The sequence below is a fragment of the Danaus plexippus genome (genome assembly GCF_018135715.1).
Source record: "Danaus plexippus chromosome 3 unlocalized genomic scaffold, MEX_DaPlex mxdp_34, whole genome shotgun sequence".
In the NCBI taxonomy this organism is placed as follows: Eukaryota; Metazoa; Arthropoda; class Insecta; order Lepidoptera; family Nymphalidae; genus Danaus; species Danaus plexippus.
In genome coordinates this window covers 893,294-915,095 of record NW_026869846.1, presented here as the reverse complement: position 1 = coordinate 915,095, position 21,802 = coordinate 893,294, and the positions used below count along the sequence as shown (strand labels likewise).

The 21,802-nt window shown below is 39.0% G+C and overlaps 3 protein-coding genes across 19 annotated transcripts; 2 read left to right on the top strand and 1 right to left on the bottom strand.

Moving 5' to 3' along the window:
- The first annotated feature begins 51 nt into the window (after nucleotides 1-51).
- Nucleotides 52-4,694, top strand: LOC116779410 (homeobox protein extradenticle). Of its 12 annotated transcripts, none has more exons than XM_061527086.1 (8): nucleotides 53-569; nucleotides 644-802; nucleotides 1,707-1,885; nucleotides 1,973-2,073; nucleotides 2,426-2,576; nucleotides 2,783-2,879; nucleotides 3,004-3,072; nucleotides 3,236-4,694. In XM_061527086.1, the coding sequence occupies exons 1-8, from the start codon at nucleotides 311-313 to the stop codon at nucleotides 3,415-3,417; spliced, it is 1,197 nt and encodes a 398-aa protein (XP_061383070.1). In that variant the 5' UTR covers nucleotides 53-310; the 3' UTR covers nucleotides 3,418-4,694. The 12 variants fall into 12 exon arrangements, with proteins under 12 accessions (XP_061383072.1, XP_061383070.1, XP_032529642.2 ...); XM_032673684.2 differs by lacking the exon at nucleotides 2,426-2,576 and adding an exon at nucleotides 2,244-2,394 and having other exon boundaries at nucleotides 60-569; nucleotides 3,239-4,694; XM_032673692.2 differs by lacking the exon at nucleotides 2,426-2,576 and adding an exon at nucleotides 2,244-2,394 and having other exon boundaries at nucleotides 61-569; nucleotides 644-796.
- Nucleotides 4,695-4,935: 241 nt separating this feature from the next.
- LOC116779466 (sulfiredoxin-1) lies at nucleotides 4,936-8,084 on the top strand. Of its 4 annotated transcripts, none has more exons than XM_032673762.2 (3): nucleotides 4,936-5,069; nucleotides 5,559-5,689; nucleotides 7,748-8,084. In XM_032673762.2, the coding sequence occupies exons 1-3, from the start codon at nucleotides 5,018-5,020 to the stop codon at nucleotides 7,955-7,957; spliced, it is 393 nt and encodes a 130-aa protein (XP_032529653.1). In that variant the 5' UTR covers nucleotides 4,936-5,017; the 3' UTR covers nucleotides 7,958-8,084. The 4 variants fall into 4 exon arrangements, with proteins under 4 accessions (XP_032529653.1, XP_061383038.1, XP_032529662.1 ...); XM_061527054.1 differs by having other exon boundaries at nucleotides 4,980-5,069; nucleotides 5,488-5,689; XM_032673771.2 differs by having other exon boundaries at nucleotides 4,983-5,069; nucleotides 5,545-5,689.
- LOC116779486 (protein vav) lies at nucleotides 8,077-21,690 on the bottom strand. 3 transcript variants are annotated; one of them, XM_061527051.1, is made up of 16 exons: nucleotides 21,314-21,690; nucleotides 18,767-18,942; nucleotides 18,536-18,595; nucleotides 18,307-18,472; nucleotides 16,399-16,569; nucleotides 16,077-16,292; nucleotides 15,819-15,938; nucleotides 15,519-15,635; nucleotides 15,276-15,446; nucleotides 13,930-14,132; nucleotides 13,731-13,848; nucleotides 13,077-13,219; nucleotides 12,616-12,741; nucleotides 12,063-12,212; nucleotides 11,763-11,931; nucleotides 8,077-11,298 (listed from the first exon to the last, which is right to left on the bottom strand). In XM_061527051.1, the coding sequence occupies exons 1-16, from the start codon at nucleotides 21,530-21,532 to the stop codon at nucleotides 11,224-11,226; spliced, it is 2,400 nt and encodes a 799-aa protein (XP_061383035.1). In that variant the 5' UTR covers nucleotides 21,533-21,690; the 3' UTR covers nucleotides 8,077-11,223. The 3 variants fall into 3 exon arrangements, with proteins under 3 accessions (XP_061383035.1, XP_061383036.1, XP_061383037.1); XM_061527052.1 differs by lacking the exon at nucleotides 18,307-18,472 and adding an exon at nucleotides 16,943-17,081; XM_061527053.1 differs by lacking the exon at nucleotides 21,314-21,690 and adding an exon at nucleotides 16,943-17,081 and having other exon boundaries at nucleotides 18,767-18,902.
- Nucleotides 21,691-21,802: the final 112 nt, after the last annotated feature.

The window sequence follows — 21,802 nt, the reverse complement described above, 5'->3', positions numbered from 1 at the left end:
ACACTGGCAATATTATTTTCCATCTCCTTTTCTCCCTAAATCACAGGCCAAATTGAAACGAGATGAAGCGTGTGAGAAATATTTTAATTATTTGTTTTCTTTTGCAAATATTTTAGATCTTGACAGCACAAAGAAGGCGGCCATTTTATTGCTGGCTCAAGATCGGAGGGAGAAGCATAAGCTTCTCAAGTAGAGTTTAGAGTAGTTTTTGAATTATTTTTGTCTTATAAAGGCCTAATACAATAACGTACAAAACAGTATACGTCTTTAGTGTAATTTTTTTGTGAATTTTTGAATTGAGTGTTGGAAAATGGACGATCCGAATAGAATGATGGCGCACAGCGGTGGTCTCATGGGACCCCAAGGCTATGGTCTTCCTGGCGGCGATGGGGCGCCCGCCACTGGTGAAGGCGAAGCCCGAAAACAAGACATCGGGGAAATTTTACAACAAATCATGAATATTACCGATCAAAGTCTCGATGAGGCTCAAGCAAGAAAACATACACTGAATTGCCACAGAATGAAACCTGCACTTTTCTCTGTATTGTGTGAAATTAAAGAAAAAACAGGTACGGATAAGTGATATGTTAAATTCAAATTGATTTGTGTGATTTTGCCCTAAAGTATTTTATGATGTCCATAGTATTGTCTCTTCGCAACACGCAAGAGGAGGAGCCCCCAGATCCGCAACTTATGCGTTTAGACAACATGCTGATTGCTGAAGGGGTAGCGGGTCCAGAGAAAGGTGGCGGTGCTGGTGCTGCCGCCTCGGCATCAGCGGCCGCGGGAGAGTGGGGTGATTGTAATTTTGATTTTTTATTTTATATATTTATCGTATTGTAGTGGGTTATGTGTGGTTTTTAACATGTTAGCTAGTTTAAAAAATGGATTCAATGCTACCATGGTGATTTTAAATAACAAAAATTGATATACAGTTTTTTTAGAGCCTGCATTACCATAATTCAAGATGTTTTCTTTGTAATATGCATGTTCTTAACACTCCAAGTAATTTAATTTTTACGGCTGAAATCTGTCTTTCAAAACTATGCAGTACTTATAAGTATTAAAGTTTTGTCTGTCGGTTAAGTAATTGCATTTATTAAGTACAATCAAGCCCTCTGCTTCTATAAATATCTAAAAACTTTGCAGGAAATGCGTAAACAATTTCCACATTATTTAATTTGATATCATAAAAAAACATTTAGTAATCAACACACTCACTATCCATAACAAGGATTAATTCATGTCCGCTTAAAATTGTATGTATTATGTAAATGAGAATCATAATATTGTAATGAATCTGCCTTGTACTGGAAAGCCGCATTATTTATACATGTAGTTTATTCTTGAACATATCGTTTATAATTTTTATTGAATCAAAATTCGGCATGAATTTTGTGTGAGAAATATTGCCATCGATAATTCAACCTTACAAATAATTATTTGTATGGATCATGTTTTTAAGCTCGGTTTTGATTTGTTGTATTTTAGCTTTTATTATTATTTTGATATATATATATTTTTTTTTAAATATTTATGGGTCATTGGAATTATCTAACTATAAGGCCAGCATGTAATGGTTGCTTGCAGTAATGAAGAGTTATAAAACCTATGTAGTCGTAAAAATTTGCTTTATTTAATAGAAATGGCAATACATGGGGTTGGTTGTTGCATGTTATTTTTCTTTCCCTTTGCTGCAACTTAAGGCAGTGTGGCTCAAGCAGATAACGCGATCGAGCACTCGGACTACCGCGCGAAGCTGGCCCAGATCAGACAGATCTATCACCAGGAACTGGACAAGTACGAGAACGCCTGCAACGAGTTCACCACACACGTCATGAACCTGTTACGAGAGCAGAGCCGCACCAGACCCATCACGCCCAAGGTATGATTGATATCCAGATGTTACAGCTCTTTAAAGATACATAATCGGTCTATGAGTGGCTTCCTTATATCATGTACTGTGGAACAGGAAATAGAGCGCATGGTGCAGATCATACACAAGAAGTTCAGTTCCATTCAGATGCAGCTGAAGCAGTCCACCTGCGAGGCCGTCATGATCCTGCGTTCTCGGTATGTGCATAATAGTTGCGTGGACTCGTTTTACTTGCCTACAGTCCGGTATTATTTGCCATAAAATTAAATAAATAAACATGTAACATGGGTCGCCGCACTTAAAATTCTTTATAAAGTGTGCCCAGCTCAACCTCGGCCTCTAAACTGATAGTGTGACCCGCTTGCAGTTTCCTGGACGCTCGCAGAAAGCGGCGCAACTTCAGCAAGCAGGCGTCCGAGATCCTGAACGAGTACTTCTACTCGCACCTGTCCAACCCCTACCCCAGCGAGGAGGCCAAGGAGGAGCTGGCGCGCAAGTGCGGCATCACCGTCTCCCAGGTACGGCCACTCACCGGAACCCTGTCCACAGCTTCCTGGACTCTCGCCGCAAGCGGAGGAACTTCAGCAAGAGGGCGCTGGAGTTGCTCAACGACTACTTCTACTCGCACCTAGCCAACCCCTACCCCAGCGAGGAGGTCAAGGCCGAGCTGGCGCGGCTCTGCGGCATCACCGTGTCGCAGGTGTCGCGCGACCGACATTGTACTATGAGGCTCATTATAATGTTTACAACATCACTCATACATAATACAGTTGGTCTCGAAACTTTATTAAATCTGGCTATGAGAAGTGTCGACTAATAGTTAAGTTATATAACAGCAAACGTGTGTTCTCTTAACATTCGTTGAAATGACCTACCAAAGTACTAAAATGACTCTGTCGGCGGCAGGTGTCCAACTGGTTCGGCAATAAACGTATTCGCTACAAGAAGAACATCGGCAAGGCGCAGGAGGAGGCGAATCTGTACGCCGCCAAGAAAGCCGCTGGTGAGTGCACTTATACTGATACAGTTGTTAATATGATTTTGTTCATTGCAATAAGTTCTGCGCGAGTAGTGTCGGAAGTCGTGTACTATAGTGTCTGTAGTGACTAGCGTGTTTCCGCACACAGACCTCTCTTGGGCGGGCGCGGGCCGGCGCGATGCGCGCTCACCTTCGGCCGGACACGCCTCATACAACAGTAACCATTGCCCTTTATACATAGGCTTATATCACTTCCCGCTTCATTTAAACAAGAGACGTACCAAACAATTAACTAAATTGATATACACGTAACGACCAATAGTGACGTTGTCTGTTACGGACAGTAAGTAGCGCACGTAGTCTAATAAAGTTTGTTGCAGCAGCGGGGGCGTCACCGTACTCGATGGGCGCCGCGTCGGGGACGGCCACCCCCATGATGTCTCCGGCGCCCACGCAGGACTCCATGGGGTACGCCCTGCCGGCGGCCGGCTACGACCAGCCTCAACCACCATACGACACCTCCATGTCCTACGACCCCATGCATCAGGACCTGTCGCCTTAGGCGCCGCGGCCGAGCCGTTTCCTCGGACTCTCCGTCTCCGTACTACCGGCGCCGGCGGTCGTCTTAGATATAGAACCTTGTATACTACTTACTCTATGCGTCTACACGATTCCTACACATTTTCTATTTTGTGTTGTGACATGTGTGGTCCTCTGTATTAAAGTGAAGAGTATTTATTTCTATCGAAGCACTATTTTGTTACGATCTGTTATGGGGAGGGCAGCTAACGAAAGTATCTTTGGTCCGATGTTCTTATCGAAAGTTATTATTTTGGCAGTATTAATAACACACCACGTGACGGGATCTCGTCTCTTAGCGTTCACGGAATAACCTCCAAGCTATGGAGACTAAATATACGGTAGTTGTAAGTGAAGGTAGTGTAATTTTTATATGTAAGCATTTTATGTTATGCTGAATAGTGTTCGATGGATCGCGCCATACGCGGAGTGACGCTCGACCGGCCGCGGCACAAGCTCGCTGCTGGTAGACATGAAACTAAAACATGGAGCTGATGGTTTCTGTATGACGATGCTTTATATCGTTTATTTCTTGATAATGATAATATTATATATTTTAAATACATCACCGGGTGTGTGCGGCCGCGTTGAGTCGCTGTCCCATGGCGTGGAAGTGAAGTGTGCAATTTTAATATTTACTAGACTCTGGTCCGCAGTCAGCTGTTACTGAACAGCGAGTATCCAGTAGAGTAGCGTTTTAGTATTCGTCACCAGCCGAGGTTCGTCGGCCGTTGTGGATATTGAAACCATGTATATTATTATATTTTATGCGGTGCTAATGATGTTCGTAGCACAAGATTTTATTTTATCACGTATTTAGTTGATAAGTTAATGTTAGTTGTTTTATAATGATTTTTATTTTTTGTCCTTTTTAAATCAAATCCATTGCTCGTACCGTAATATTTTTGGCTCTACGTATTGATAGTTCCGCCGAGGAATAGTTCGGATATATTTTTTGTAGCGATAGGTTTGTGTTCTAAATCAATATATCTGAGACAGTATACGAAAAAAAAGAAATATAAATGAGAGTTAAACGAAATTCAGTGGGATATTTTATAAAACACGCCGCTGCTTTTAATGTCTTTTACAATATAATTGCAAAACTATTTATACGATTTTAATAATAGGTATTAATAAAATTCAATCTATGAATGTTGTAGTATTACGAAGAGAGTCGGCGGCGTGAACACATGTATACGAAGACGAGTTCAATGTTATTGCGACCATCAGATTAATTAAATTACATTTTTGTGTAGTTAATTTCCGACTTTTATTTTTCAATACCCCTCCCCCTCCTCCCCCCGTCCTCCCGTTAACTACCTATTAAGAATGACATTTTTTAAAATTAAAACAAAAAATTGTTTCTTTGCTTGCATTACCTTCAATATCAAATATGTACTTAATATTAAGATCAAATTTTAATTATAATTTTAGATGATTTCTTTTTTGAACTAAATCTTCCAAAATAAAGTATATAATTTGCTAAATAATCGGCAATCGGTTCATGAGTCACTACTCGGTATTTTATTGTCTTTAGTCAGTGTTAGTAAGGCAACCGTGTGTAGTCTACGTCTTGTTTGGTCATGCTGAGGAAATTCGCGGCAATAAAACAGTCGCTGTCCGTGACCAAGAGTTGTAAGTACACCTTGATCCTATTCTAGCAATATGTGTCTAACGCTCTATACAATTATTATAATTATAACTATTGGTCTAGTATTGCACAATAAATAATTCATAAGTAAATGAGAATATGTGTTGTATGTTTATTTTGTATGAAATTATTGACGATTAAAAGTATGTGATCAAACTTATTGTATATAACGGAGATTAAATATCTTGTCATCCACAAAGATTAGATTATTGATAACAATAATGTCTATTCTATAAACAATAACTTCAGTTAAGGTGGTAGGTATTGGAACAGGAGTAGGTGTTAAATATGACTCGGTCATTTTAAATTACTTGTTTACTAGAAAATTCATTACAGTTTAAAACAGTCCACAGTTTTAAAGGTTTTTTGTTATTCAAGTTGCTATTTTCCCTGATTTTGTAGGTTATGTGCGCCTCTATATATTAAATTCATTAACAACTATTGAAATATCGTTGATAGAAGCCTAATTTTAGTAAGAAGAATGACGAGTATCCACAGTGCCTACAAGGAGGAAACTTACGATGTTCCCATGTCAGTTATCATCAGACCTTTCATGCCAGAATTAGATGAGAATAAGGTGAAGTCTCTGATGAACACAATTCAGGTAATTCTTATACCTACTTTATTTACCTATATATTATTAAATTACAATTTATATACTTTAAACTATTAGATAGAACAAAACAGTTTATAGTTTCTTGCCTATAAGTTTATTAAGTAAATTATTACACAATTAAACAGGAAGCCTTCGAAATAGTAAATAGTGATATGATTATATCAATCAATTTTATTCAAATGGGCAAATTTAAAATTATATATTTTCAATATAAACAGTCTGAGACTGAATTCGTACAAATGACGTACCTTATAATGAATGTTTTATGTTTTTATTAACTTAACTATTTATTCAATGAGTATACAAAGTACAAACTTTAGAATTTAAAATACAGATTCTCGAATTATTTGATATGAAAAAATATATATGATTTATGGACTTCAGAGAAAAATAGATTGAAAAGAATTTTAATTAAAAAAAAAATGTATTTTCTGTAATATAATATATAATGTTTACTGAAACAGAGAATTTCTTTCATGTCAATGGAGGTTATATAATTTAATACCGCTATACACCTCCATAGGACTTGTAAAAGTCCCCGCACTAATCCTAGCCATCTCTTGACGTTCGTAAGTGGTTAAACAGACGCAGTAACGACATGTTAAACTAACGCTTTCTGACATCGACTAGTTATTTATTGTTCGAGCTAAAGTATTTTTAAGGATCAAAATATAAATATCCTCCTACAATACCTGCCACAAATAAAAAAACGTGATTTACAATGTAAATTACTTTTTCTCCAATAAAAGCCTACATATTAGTTATGTTAATATTTATAGAAACGTATCCATCATTATATCGGACTATAATTATAGATACTTATAAAAAAAACCCAGAAAAATATTGTGCGTCGTCGTCCAGACCAGACATATTTCTGTATTCGAGAATGTTAAAGGGCGTTGGTTAATAGAGTTTACGGTTTCTTGAGAGACCAACATCCCCGAAGGCCATGCCATCAAGGTAAATAAATATTTCGAGCTCACTAAGTATAAGTTCGTTGTAGATTTGTACGCAGTAGAAGTGGGAGCGAGAGATATAAGAGCCAGATCTCTCTGCAACCTATTAAAAGACTTGGGCCTGTCTAGAACTGACATACATTCATTCTTAAAATGTACTTCGAAGGCATCCTTACTAGGTTCGTTTCAAATTTAGTGAGGTAGAGAGAGAGAGAGAGAGAGAGAGAGTAGCTTGAACGCCGGAGATGAGCGTTTGGCGCGCGTTAGGTAGAGGCCTCTTAAACCTACTCCTGCGTCGCTAGTCCCACTGTCCCACTGTCGAAGCTCATCTCCCTGTGACGCGATAGATCCGGTACCCGCACGGTCAATCCGTGTAATGCTGAGAAGTTTCTTGATACTTTTAAATGTGTACATTTTTCGTTTAGTCAAAAAAAGTATATCTTACAGTTATCTCCTTATTCATTAATATATATTCTAACTTGGTTATCAGGAGATTTATACGCTCCCAAATATCTCGTATGTGCTTTATCAATGGCGCTCTTTCACTCCCCACTGTTTAATGTTCATACCGCAGGAGGTGACTAGCATTAGTGTGAGGACTGTTAGTTGTAACGAAAATGTCTTGTCAATAAGCTGTGCCCACGACTTCTTCCGCGAGGAATAAATATTTTTAATACTGTAATTTCTACAATAAACTAGTCTTAGTCACTCCTTATTACATCTGCTACCTTACAATGAAATTTCCGTAAAAATCAGCGCCATCAGCTTCATATGTTTACGTGTATATATTCAGTACGAAGCTGTTTTATTAATATTACAAAGAGACACTTTAATTTCGTTCATTTCCAAGCTCTTGCTTGGTGAGCGGTAACTATTTAAAACAGTGTCATTGAATTGGTAATATTTTTTATTTTGCTTTAAAATTTTATTTTTATAAAACAAAGAAAATGAATGAACGTAATATAATACAATAATTTACATGTATGTAATTTCATTCGTTTAAGTTCGTACATTTTCCGCGCCGTATGTTGGCTGCCAGAACGTTGAATGACATTATTTAAAAAAAATAAAACTAGAAAAATTATTTCAGAAAGAAGAAGAAAAAGGCAATGTACCCCCGATAGACATACTATGGATTAAAGGCAGGGAGGGTGGGGACTATTATTACAGCTTCGGAGGCTGCCATCGCTTCGCTGCCTATCAACGTTTACAGAGACTCACCATCCCAGCTAAGCTAGTACGCTCGACCGTCTCCGACTTGCAGGTCTACTTGGGCAGCAGTACTCCTGACCTCAAGTGAACGTCGTTTTAGGACGAATACTGTACATATCGTTATCGGTCAATATTGTCTACTATTTATTAAAATTTCTATTTGTATATAACGGCGGCTTGTCGATTTAATGATAAATAAAACGATCCTTCTCCGATTGTGTATTTATTCTGGAGACTTACCCAACTACAGAACAATGAGATATGCCATTTCTGTATAGTATATTTACAAACGTGAACATAAATTAATATCAAAATAGTTTCACCTAAAACGAGGTGCGTTCCCGCCACGTAAGAAGCGCAGAGAACACAAAACAACATTAGCACCAACAATTATGTCCGACTCCACACATCCCAACTGAATCATGAAACTCGCTTTAATATAATACATTAATATTAAGATTTACAAACAAACGGACACTGCGTTGTATTACGGTAACGATTTCAACGACATCCACAACTAGTGCGAATAAAAATAATGTTAAAACATACAGCTCGTTAGGGCTCGTGTCTGCGGAGATATCGTATTTAATGAATTCACAATAACAACAACGGTATACAATTATAAATTAATTCCCCATCATTGTGCTCGTTTCGTTAAGCTATACAATTATATATTTTTTTAAATTGCAAATAATACAGTACACATATCGGTTAAATTTCAAATCTATGAATATTAAAATAGACAAGACTACAATATATCTCCATATATTAACATATATTTTTATTTATTGTTTCTCGAACATCAGAGAAAAAACATTATAATACAACAGCGTTCTGCGACATCTTTATTCTGTAACACGTTACATTGATCGGAGTCGTGAGCTAGTTCAGTAATTCACAAAGTTTCGCTACAGTGAATAAAACGCCTATCTCTAACATTCCCATACATTAAAGATATTATTTAAAATGGAAGGAAACAACCATTGTTTTGTTGCTTTCAACTGTTGCGGTTGTAAATATAACTTTTTTTTCATTCACCTTATTATTATTGCCACAGTTTCAACAACCCTTCCAAGCATGTATTATAACAATGAAATCCCAACACTATTTCCCATCCATGATGGAAAACACGATAAATACCTTGCTTTGTATAGAAGTTTTTGGACTATTCCACAAGTCATCGTAACACCCTAATACCTTATTGGCTAATATTTTATATGACCTATTATTCTTTTCTAAACAGTATTCAATGTTATTTATCAGAAACGTGGACCTGCTCTTTAATCAGTTCAGCATGACAGAGAATAACTCGCTATTTATTCCTTATTTTCCTTGCTACTTTATAAGTATGTATATCTGCAATAAATATGGCTCTTATAACTCTTTATAAAACTTTTAAATATGAAACATATTTGAGACATCGTTTAAATAGTCTAACTAATCTTATTCACTATTAGTGATAAAATAATAGGTGGGTGAGATAACACAAAATCTGCTCGATGGATATTACTCAAGTACTGTCAATTGTCAAGTTTGAGCAAGTTATTTACAAAAAAAAAAAAATAAGTAAAAAAAGTTTCCATATGTGTCTTACAAGTGAAATGATAAACATTGAGTGATCTGATGGCGTGGTGAACACCTCCACATGAACAATAACACCCGCACAGACGCAGGGAGCTAATAAGAAAAATATATCAAACTTGTATTTGAACCCAACGTAAAGAGAATGATGTGTCTAGAATACATTAATGTTATAAAACGTCACAAAACTATGAACATTTATTATCAGTCCATGAAGCTGATGAGGAGATGAGCCCGCCACAACCACGACCGTGGGAGGGAACTTACACAACGCTGAATGTGATGTAGTCAAATTAAAAGCTAACAAGTGTTTGGAATGTGAAAGAACATGCTGTACAACGACACCGGTGGTAGTATACTCAAGAAAAACAAAATGGCCGTTACATCGCGGATGGCAGGACGTTGAATACGTTCAGAGATACCAATAAATAAATAAATTACAGACAAAGCAGAAGAAATCAATTTGGCACACGATCTCACTAAGGTTAGTTAAATATAAAAATATGTATATGTTTAGGTCAAAATATCCAAACGGGAACAGAGCTAAAAATATAGAACACAATTCATACAGGATTCTGTGAGACATAATTTTTTTTTATAACATTTTTTAATTAACATTTGAGCATATATTATGTTAATAATTTGTCAAATTTGCCACGTCACATAAATAATATTACACGTCACAACACTTATCTCTAGTCATGTAAATATCTCGTTCCAATGGAGACAATAATATTTTTTTATACATAAATAAATGTCATGAAATCTGAATATCATCGAGCACATTACACTGACCGTGAATGTTAACACAGAATCATTTATTACAATAAATCCTTCTTGCGCCGCATCGTGTCAGCAGGGACCCGGAGTGCAGGTACAGATTATATTAAAATATTTTTTTAAGTCACGTGTCATTAGATATGGTTCACCTTACACGGAGATCTAAATATTTTTGATAAAGATTCAGTAGCCACGAACATTTTCACTTTGTTTCAAATCTGGAAAGCGTGCGAGGAAGAGATACCGTTCATGTCACCGTACATCAGAAGGTACCTACCTACACCCTATCTAAGACTCCTAACACTAACCTACTCCACAAAAATAAATATACAATTCTTGAACATTAACAATATAATATTTTTATTTTTACATTTACTACATAATATTCGATATAGTCTACACGAGGGTCACAGGAGGTTTGGACACAACGTCAAATAGTAAAGCACGGAGACCTCTTTAAAGCAGTTATCAGCACAACAATTAACGTTTTATATTATATATATATGTGAATATAATATCAGTAGACAAATACACTTGTCCGCGCGTCCCCATACCGTCTCTATATATCGCGTCGGATCACAGTCGCACAATCTTGAGCCTTATCGCGCCACACCAGTGAGATTCCCAAGCAGCTTCCTGTGCAGCCCAATGTTCCAGCGACACCAATATATTGCTAACCTTCATACCTTAGTGAGTATTCGTTCACAGTGTCGACTGGTGCCATGGGTTCGGACAGACGAGACCTCTGCTGATGTGTAATCAATTCAGGAATTTTAACCAGTAAAATATAATCATCTGGTTCTCCATCCCCAGTGTGATGGTGTTTAGGTTTTTCTCTGTATGTATGTGTATTGTGATTCAGACGAGGTCTTCCATGGAGTCCGGCGAGAGGGGCTCCTCCGGCGGCCCGAGGGCGAGCGCTCGGGTCGCTCGGGCTCCGCGTGTGTCGTGTGACAGGTAGTGAAGCTCGCGCTCGGCGAGGCACAGCTGACATCAGTCTAACGCTCCGATACACTCGGGCTCCTCGCGGACGCACTCTTTGGGGAAGTAGCCCGAGCGGTGGTCACCCTGAGGAAATCCAACATCATATATGTATATACCATAATCAAATTTTCTGAGAAAAAAGGCGCCCCGATCGTTATTGAGAACTATTTTGGTTCCCGACAGACTCGTGAAGCGAACTCATCGAGCAGTTACTATGTAACGCGCGACAGCCGCTGTGTGTCCGCTGAGACAGACACAAACTAATGCCTGGGAGACTTACAGTTCGATACGCAAAAGAGAGTGTGAGAGTGAGGATTGACGTTATTTTTAGGTAGAATTACAATTCAAATAGAAAATGAACAATGAACGCGCCCACACGAGCGGGGGTCGAACCCGCAGCTACGAAACATCGCGATCTGTTGTTTACCGACTCAGTGTGGTTCCCGTCCCAAGGCTCCGGCCGGAAACCTGTCGAGTATTTGCTCTCAACACTACTTCAACAATAACATCCAGAGGAATGTATGTAGCGTCACTTTTAAGTGTATCACCTTATCCAGCGTGCGGCCTTTCCACCAGCCCCGGCCGTCGCCTTCCTTGCTGAGCACTAATACCTTCGCGCCGGGGCGGAGCGCCAACTGGGACGCCTCTAGCGGTCGGAAGTCGTGGATGACAGTCGCCACCACGCGGCGGAAGGGCCATCGCAAGTTCGAGTTTAATCTGATGACATGTTTATATGGACCATATAAGTCATTTATAAACGTCGCGTCCCGACGAACACCGACGAGGAAATATAGTCAAATTATTATATTGTAGGTCGTCTCTTAAACGCTCAGAGACGGTCCACTTACCCGACAAAGTTCTCCGACAAGCTCGTCTTCTCGTAGTAGGATATCAGCTCGACCACGCTCCTGAAGAACCTGGACTCGGACAGGTAGTAGTGAGGCACCGAGTCGATGGGCTTCAGACACACTCGCATGTGTTTCACCGTGTTGTCGGTTCTATAAGCAGGCACACCGTTATACATTCAGATACGAATTACGCGTAACATTGAAAGGAGTGGCAATAAACGCTCACAGTTGTTAAGAAATCAAGAAAAAAGAAAAACACCTAATTTCTATTAAAACTCCTTAGTGAGGCTAGGAACAGAATTTTAAATATACATCCTACCTGTGTTATAATTAATATAAAGGCTATAATGTTTTCTTCCATTCAGTGTAGTTCCTGTGGAAATACATCACAATAATTGTATGCAGTCTGTAGTCACGTGGCACAGACATAGATGGCGCTGACAGCTGTTACACGTGTCATTAATCATTTAGAGCTTAGACCTCTCAGCGCAATACCGGAGACGACACGGAAGAAGTCGCATATAATCATTATAAATATGTATCGTGTTCGTACTTGAGTGAGAGCGCGTACTGAGTGTCGTGGAGCGCGGCGCGCGGCCTCACCCGCAGCAGGAAGGTGCCGTCCACACGGCGCTCCAGGCGGGACGTGGCCGTCTCCCGGCTCATCTCGCCCACGTACCTACATACACGGACATGTGAGTCCTACCATTCTACTAGTACTATACAAACACGCGGCAGAGGAGAGACCTCGCCCAGGTGGATGACGTCACGGCAGGGAGTTGGATGATGACACTTATATTATTATTTCGCTGTTCAATTGTCTCTGACAGGAGGTCATGTTTGACATGGGGTCGTGAAAAACGTTTTTGTAAGAACAAATCGAAGGAACTTAGATATTAGCCAGTCGAAACATCACCAATGCAAGTCAGTATCAGCATCATTGCGCGCGTGTGTGTGTGTGTGTGCGTGCGTACGTGCGTGTGTGTGTGTGTGGGTGTGTGTGTATGTACATACCACATGTAGTAGTGCAGCGCGGTGTCCGGTTGTAGTGCGTGTGGTGGCAGAGGCGGCGCGGGGGCGCTCCCTCCCCCGCAGCGGCCCGACAGAGCGATACACTCCTTGTGGGCGCATGCTCCACACACGGAACACAGGTAGCCCTGCACACGGAGCGACAACTATCACTAACAGCACTTTTATCTACACGTCACGGTCAGTGTACGTCTTCTGACTTTGCATCCACAATACACACAAATATCACATATAATAATAACAAAAACTGTTAACGCTCCGTTTGTAGTGTGCTGAGGTCACCTCAGACTAAGCACACTGTCCACTGGCAGACCCTGGCCTTCTTTCATGTACCAAGAAAAACAAAGTGTCTGTGTGTAATATTAAAATAAACGCTTTTGACTAGAAAATGTAGATGTATTAATGTAGATTATAGATATGAATATTTTTATTAATTTGTCTGTCTGTTCCGGCCGATGATCCGATACAGCTATACCGATTTTGACGGATACATGATGTCATGAGGAGTAACTCGGATTACTTATATTTAAGAACATTTATTTCCTTTCGTTACACTCATAAAAAAACACCTTCAACTCTAGTTTAAATATATATACTTATACAAAGTAGTTTCTAGTTTACGCTGAATATAAACCCGACCTGAAATATCCTGCCCTTGAGGAACTTGGAGCAGTGATGACACGTGGCCGGCTTCTCGAAGGTGTGAAGAACGAACTTGTGGTTGGTCCGCCGACAGCCGGGCGGCTCCAGATTCTCTCTGTGAACACAGCGTAAGTATGAACGAACTACGACGATCCTGATGACGCAGTCGAAGGTGTCGGAGTGTTCGGTGACTAACATGGCGTCGTTGATGGCCTTCAGCCATTTCCGGCGACAGTCCTCCGTCTTGGCGTACAGCGTGTAGGTGGCGTCCTTGGTCCGCCTGACGAGGAAGAAGTGCGCGGTCCAGCGAGCGTCCGCCCTCAGCGAGCGCCGCGGCCCGCCCTCCTCCACACGGTACTCGGCCAGCTTGATGCCCTTCCGGTACGAGTACTGGTTCTCCTGAACGACACACCGCACTCATATAGTGCACTTTAAGAAACTTATCGATGGCATATCAATGGACGGGGACGTTGTTGAAATTTATTAAATAAGATTAGGTCTCTTTGATGTTCGGACTTTCACAAAGTACATCCATAATCAATGCAAAAAATATCTGTTACTCCAACTATATATATTTAGTGAAGAATAATCAATTTCTATATTTATTAATATCAGAACATTGGCTACATAAGTTTTGCAAACTACCCAAATCTATGTTTCACGAATTATTTACCATTATAAGGGCATGCGGCTAGTCTATAGCAGTCATACTAAATTACAGATAAGATATAAAAAACAGCACTAAGCAACTAGAATATAATTATTACTCATAACTTCAGAACGTAAAGGAATACAAAAAAACACTACGCTATAAATCTAATTCCATCGGCGATTTGTTATTTAAACAACCAATATGAGTTTGGCAGTTCAGCAGCTAACGAATACTCTATGGTCATGTAAATTCACATTTGCCGAAGTCTCTCCTTGGATGGGTGACCGGAGCGAGTGGGGGCGAGGAAAATAAACAAGTTATTTGTCCACGGAAACCACACTCCTTGGACGGGATAGCAGCCAGCGGTCGACAACTTGGAGGACCAAATTTTAATTCAAATCTCTCAACTCGTAGTTTGAAGTGTAAGTATGAAGATCAAAATGTAAGAACAAAGGAGGCGCTGTTAGTCGGTGAGTAAGTTTAAGGTATTAATAGCTCGAAGTCACACAGGCGTGTAGGTAGTTCTGTATACTTAGGAGTGAAACACGTGACAATATGGTATTACTTAAATGAATACTAGCATACCGCATTACTATCCGATCACTCGACGAGGCTACGGGCAGATCTTTATACGCCTAACATATTGAATGACTCAAACATAGACTGAACGCCCGCGAGGAGAGTATAACTCCAACCAGTAGCGACACGCACTACAACGCTAACCTCCTTAACATAAACCCACACAAGCGACAGCTCTATCGAGTAACTGTGACCACTACACTAGGGAAACTAGTTACTACACATCGACCACGGACACAAGCCAGCCAACCAGCCATCTCTAGTAGCCAGGCCGCGTAGGACGTGTGTGGACATACTGTGGTGTAGATCACCTTGACGGGCTTGCACAGCAGCATGTACTTGTCGAACACGAACACGTATCTCATCCTCATCTTCTGGTCCTCGTGAGCCTTCACCTTCAGCTCTCCGTCCAGCAGCAGGCGGCCGTAAGCTGCCAGCGACCCGCCCTCCGCGCCCGACCGGTCCCAGTCCACTATACTCTCCTGTGAGGTGACCGTCACTTTGAGTTTGTTTTATTATACAAGAGGCCGGGTGCCTGTGTGCGCGTGTCTGACCTGCAGCTTAGCCAGCAACACGAGCACCTCGCTGTCCCTCTTCACCTCGTTGATATACTGAGCCACGTCCACCATGGCTTCCTTGGCGCGCTCCAAGCCGCGGAACTCCTCGTGGTTCTGCAGATCATATGTTACCGTTTGTCATCGAAAGGCTTTTCATGAATTGATTGACACATAACAGATTGTATTATATTATACGATGATAGATCGATGTGCTGAGTGTAACGCAACGCTCTCGAACACAATCAGATTATATATCGCTTAGTATGTCCACAGTGTAGTAGTCGTGTGATTCCTCACCGGCTGGGTCTCGTGCACCAGCTTGTCTAGCAGCAGATGATACTTGAGCACACGCTGCATGGGAACCGACAGGATGTCGCGCAGCTGGATACGACCGTCACTGTGCTCCTTTTGACATTTCTGAAAAGTAGGGGGGAGGAGGGGGGATAAAATCGTAATATCAACTTAGAACACATTAAGGCTGTAGTTGATTTGTTAAGAAAGATCAATTAATTAAAAGAAAAACTCAAATTATTCATACAAAATATGACAACTCACCAGTAGCTGCTTACTGAATGTGGAATCCCTTGCATCGAGCGCTTTCAACGTGTCCTGGGCGTTTGTGAGATTTGAGCAATAGTCTCCATACAGCAGGAGTCGCTCCCGCCACGCCAGGAACACGTCCGCTAGTCGCGGCGCTCCGCTGCCAGGTACACAATTGTCGGTCGCGAGCCTTAGCTGGCGGAGTAGACCGTTGTGTATATCGTGCAACTCCTGGAAGAAGACCTCGAGCGTGTCACTTGACCAGCTTATAACCTTATAATGTTTGCTTCACTGACTAAAAACTCAATATATTCAAATGTGCGCGATGACCGCATACCTTGACACCGAAAAATATGACTTGCATATCCTGGGGCTTCAGATACGGCGTCAGCGGCCTCAAGAAGTATTTGATAATCTTACTGAGCACATCCACATAGTTACACTCAGTGTCGACCAGTTCCCGTATAACGTAATCTCTCTTCTCTAAGCTGTGCGACGACGTCGCTAGCTGGAACACGAGATTCAAATAGATCATCGGCTAACAGGACAATCGGACGATAACTATACATAGTGCAGACCATTCTAAGCCGGCTAACATTATAGACGACTAGCTACATAGCGGCAAAAAAATTAAATGGCATAGGAAGTAACGAGTGCATGAATTATTCAAACTACGCCCGACTTTTACTTGTACACTTAAAATTCCAAGTCCGCCATGAAATGGGACCATCCGTGGGGAGCCAGCTGCGGTACCATTGTCACAGTGATCGATTTATATACAAACTTATCCCAGTCGGACAGATCTACTATGGTGTTTCTATACGTGTGTGCACGTCTTCATCATTCATTACTTCCCATGTGATCTAAATAAAACGTCATACTGTAGCGAAAGCGATGTTGTGTTTGTCGGCGGGCGCGCCCCTTGCCCCTGTCACCACGCACAGGTCGTGGTAGATCTCCTCGTCGTGAAGGCGGGCGCAGTAGCTGGCGTACTCCCCCACCCCACGGCCCGTTCCGCCACTGCGCACGCGCATCCATTACAATCGGACGAACGGACATTATGACGTCACAATCATTATAATTGTGACGTATCGCAGTATTAAATACATCTCCGTATCCTTACCACGAGTTAGCATCGTTAAACTAAAAACGAACACTTTTAAGTTTTTCATTCATAAATCTTCGCTCGTGACGGTACAGTATTGACGCAGGTTTATGTACATGAAAAACTGGAAACTGTCCGTATTTATGTTTTCGTTGCACACTTGTGGTAGGAGTACCATGTTATTTCGTTCGTTCGATTCTATATTTAAGCCATTGTTATTATATCTACGGTGCGTGTCGGTGTTCCTGCGAGGCGTACTATGCTTGTTTAGGATCTTTCATCGACGCCAGCTGGTCACACCCCGGACGGATAGCGCCCCATTAGACGTACATACTCATAAACATAATAAGTAGCGGGGATGTGACGACAGATATGTTAAACGACGTCTTGAGTCGAAAGCCGGATGTTTTAATATCATAATACGCCTCGCATGAAAACAAAATTACGTGCTGGGTATACATTTAACATGAAGTAATTTACAGAATGGATTCTACGTGTTCCTTTTTTAAACTGTTACTTTTTTTTAGTATCTATTTAATGTAATTGATGTTTTATGAATCACATTATTAAAGGAGTTTGTATATTCAATTCTAATTCTACTCGCTTCAACGTAGTACGATTCAACTATTTTACTAATACTACAATAAAACACCGAGAATCAAAAAAAATTGTAAAGCCTATAACAACATGCCCGTGATAGCAATTTTTATATGAGTTATCGAAAAAAATTATGAAACCATCATTTAAAAGTATCTTTATCTGAATATCGTGTTACAATGTCAATTAAGAATGCACTTTATTATCGATAACGTCACTAAGAAATTGCAAATATATCGATACCGCATATCATATTCTAAGAAGTACTGAACGCACTGGCGCGGGCGCGGGCGTGTGCGTGTGCAATGTACTATACTGAATGTGTGAAATTGTATTGGATTAAAAAAAAAACAAGAAGTGTTTACATAACGCGGAACAGAAATAGAAAAACACGTTGTTTAGATCAAAGATATTTTTAAGAGATATTTCATGTTGGATATGAGACGATTTAAAATCCGCAGTTCGAATACGGGAGACGGTGAACAAAAAAAAACAGTTGCAAATGAAGCAGCAAAATGTTGATATCGTGTGTACTGAAGGAACCTCTGGCGTGTCCGAGGCGAACTTGACATAGCAGAGGTCTTCGTATATCTCCTCGACGCGATCCTCGCAGGCCACGCTCGGTATAGTGAACTGTATCCACGGTACCTCCCTCGTCTCCACCTCCTCCACCACCTCGTACGAGGGCGACTCGCACGGCATGTTCGCGCTGACGGCATTACGTTATCAACAACTTTGACACACGACACACCTCACTACAGTTAATACTTACACCGACTGAAGGTCCTTGTAGATGTCCTCCTCCGACTGAGTCCGTCTCGCTGAGAACGGCCTGTTGGTGAAACACGACTCGCTAAACTATACTATCCACAGTATCGAATTAAAACGAATATATGTAGCTAACAGATGGTCAATTTAAATTCAAAATCGTCGTTGGAGTTAAGATTAAGTAGAAGTTAGCGGATAATATTTTATTTTTGTATCCATAATTACGGTTACTTACTGAACATTTCTAGCCAAGGCTTTAGGACATTGACTGAGCTTGGCCAAGGTACATAACACCCTGTGAAAGTCAGAGAGGTCGAATAACATCGAAGGATCAAAGAGATCCGTCTCCCGAAGCTCAAACACTTCGTGGCATGTCCTCAGGAAGACTTTAATGTTTCTCATACATAGGAACTGCGAAAAAATATTATAGTTCAAGTAAAACTAGTGGCATTGTTTGCATCCAACGCCCCAAAACGAAGGAATTCCTAACTCGACACTAAGCTATATTTAGATAATCTTATAATAGTATTGATTTTTAGTTTCAAGCAATATTTAGAAGACCTTCACTGAAATTGAGAACCCGATACGGCTTGAATTCTGATAAGTGGTGCTTAGATTACGAAGTAATAATGCTTAGAAGAAAAACAGCATTCTTTTCTGTTCCATATAAAAAAATATTATTAATATAGAAAAAAATATTCATATAGTTTGTAACATATGATAATTTTATATAATTAAGATGAAATTTATGAGAAATAATTACATAATACATATTAAAAAGTAATTATATTTGTACGAATATGTATGTAATAAGAATAACGAGGTGATAATAAGAATGTGTCGTGTTCGGCTCCTTATAATACTAAGAATACAGGTTTCTTCTTCAGACGTGTTAAAATTTTGCAACGCTCGAAATGCCATGCCGGACTACGATGGTAAAATGTAATTATTAGTAATCACTGCCGCAATTTATATGATTTAATGACAGAGTAAAAAAAGATGGCGCAGAGAATACAAATAATGACAGCGAATAAGTCAAACGCTTTATAACTTTTTGTGAAAGATTCAACAACTATTTTCAATGTTTTGAATTTAAATGTCTTTTATTTCTTACAGGAGCTCGTATCTCGTAAAACTTAACAACATAACTACGTTTTGCATTGCGGATACACACGCGTTTAGAAGTCTACTTTCGCCTTTCCGAATTTAAGTATTAAAAATATGGTCGAAATATTCAAATTAATTATTAGTTTAAAAAAAAAAAACCTATAGATAAATTTATCTTATACAAAAATCTCTGACGTCATAACCCTGATATACAGCCAATGTGATCTGTCACATCAATTCAGATATCGATTATAGCTAATATTGATTGTAAAAAAATAATACTAATAAAAGATTTATTAGTAACCAAAGCATAAGTTATATCTCTTATACAAGATTTTGTATATGATTGTAATGTATACAATATTATTGTCAGATATTCAAAAAATAGCTTCATATTTTAATATGTCAAATCTGTGCTTCCGTTATATCACAGGATAGGTGCTTCATGCCCTTATACATATCACTAAACACAAAACAATTTGTTTTTCCTATCACTCATTTGATAAACCTATGTTATAACTCAAATATATTTTTACAATCGAAAAGAGACCTATTTTGTTTTTTGTAGTTACTCTATTGCTAAGATGTTTATTGACATTTATGTATTCAAATTAAGTATTACCTTTAATAGAATTTTAGTTTTTTATCAATAAATTTTGAATAACAAATTATTTTTCTATACTATATTATTCATATTATCTTTACTACCGATCAGTCCTAATTTTCATGTGCGAAATTAAATGTAATTTTCTATAGTTTTTACTTTTAATATTTTGCCATTAATTTCTTTCTGAATATAACTTGATTCGAATGAATGACTGTTATTGCAAATGAAAATTTGTCCTTGAATGGAAACTGGTCACCAAGAACATGAAATAAAACTCAATATAAACTTAAAGCAATAGAATAATTAATTTACAATATATATATGTATATATATATACAGTACCAATTCTATTATCACTGTGTATAAAACATATTACAACAAGACTATATATATATTTATATTTTGTGTCAATTCAATCATAAAGTGACTATTTGTGAGTTACATTCTATCATTTTAGACTTTTATAGAAGGGAAAGTGGTCTATGTATAAACCAGCACTACAAGTACCTAAATACAAAGATACCAGTACTACTTTTGGTGCTATTAAGTAACAAACACACATACATACAACCATATTTATAGTGCTAAACAAGATATCACAACTACAAACAGGAAGAAGATATACTGAAATTGATAATCACAAAACCAAATTAAAATATGTGACATGGTAACAGTTGTTATAGTCAATACTGGGATTTGAATATGTATTTTGCAGCCTTTCATTGGGCCTTTCATTGACAAAACATTTTCTATATGCATGCCATCAACAGCTCCCTCCACACATCCATGCATACATAATTAATATCACATTCACATCAATGACTATAACTGTAGCCGTTGATAGTAAATCTTATCAAAGAACATCCTCTTTCAAATTAAGGGCAATGAATGTTCAATATTATTTATCATTTAAAAAATATTACAACATTAGATATGTCAATGGATGTTTTCTTTAAACGCAATAATAGTTTGTTTTACTTTTTCTCAATTACAGAATACGTGTTTTTATTATACATTACATATTCAAATTATGTTAAATTCAAAGATACAATATGTGTCCTTAAATACCTGTGCCATCTGGGGTCGTTGATTAACATCTTTCATGTCGATACATCCCGGGTACAGCGTGTTTAACAAATTACAAAGCAGCACACCATCTCGTAAAGTATAAGCAAGATCATGGATAGTACTCGTCTCCCAATTTGCTTTATGATCAGGCCGTAACAAGCCACATCGAGTGAGCCAAGTTGCGCACTCGCGCCAAAGATCCTCTCCACCGGCCGCCATGATTCACGCTTACACTGTACTGCACATCGATAGTAGTCTTACTAAGCTCAGCTTTTTAATAATCAACAGAGCATTATTAACAAGGGTTAATTAATAATTGACATACAAATTGATACAACAAACAAGAACAGCCATACTTGAACAAGTATTTCATGACAACTGAGTACTAATGTTGACATTATAAAAAAAGCCTTAAATAGTTATTGATTGTTGCCAAAAAAAACTTTTTTTTGATCGTTTTATGAAATTTATATATATATATTACTTAAA

What these genes read in the sequence shown, in the direction of transcription:
- LOC116779486 (XM_061527051.1), bottom strand. Translation starts at nt 21,532, where the DNA reads ATGGCGGCCGGTGGAGAGGATCTTTGGCGCGAGTGCGCAACTTGGCTC. An exon ending in AACGACCCCAGATGGCACAG is followed by an intron (nt 18,943 to 21,313) that starts GTATTTAAGGAC and finishes ATTTTTTCGCAG; the next exon opens with TTCCTATGTATGAGAAACAT. An exon ending in TACAAGGACCTTCAGTCGGT is followed by an intron (nt 18,473 to 18,535) that starts GTAAGTATTAAC and finishes TAATGCCGTCAG; the next exon opens with CGCGAACATGCCGTGCGAGT.
- LOC116779466 (XM_032673762.2), top strand. Translation starts at nt 5,018, where the DNA reads ATGCTGAGGAAATTCGCGGCAATAAAACAGTCGCTGTCCGTGACCAAG. An exon ending in GCTGTCCGTGACCAAGAGTT is followed by an intron (nt 5,070 to 5,558) that starts GTAAGTACACCT and finishes GCCTAATTTTAG; the next exon opens with TAAGAAGAATGACGAGTATC. An exon ending in CTCTGATGAACACAATTCAG is followed by an intron (nt 5,690 to 7,747) that starts GTAATTCTTATA and finishes AAATTATTTCAG; the next exon opens with AAAGAAGAAGAAAAAGGCAA.
- LOC116779410 (XM_061527086.1), top strand. Translation starts at nt 311, where the DNA reads ATGGACGATCCGAATAGAATGATGGCGCACAGCGGTGGTCTCATGGGA. An exon ending in GTCATGATCCTGCGTTCTCG is followed by an intron (nt 2,074 to 2,425) that starts GTATGTGCATAA and finishes CCCTGTCCACAG; the next exon opens with CTTCCTGGACTCTCGCCGCA. An exon ending in CGGACACGCCTCATACAACA is followed by an intron (nt 3,073 to 3,235) that starts GTAACCATTGCC and finishes AGTTTGTTGCAG; the next exon opens with CAGCGGGGGCGTCACCGTAC.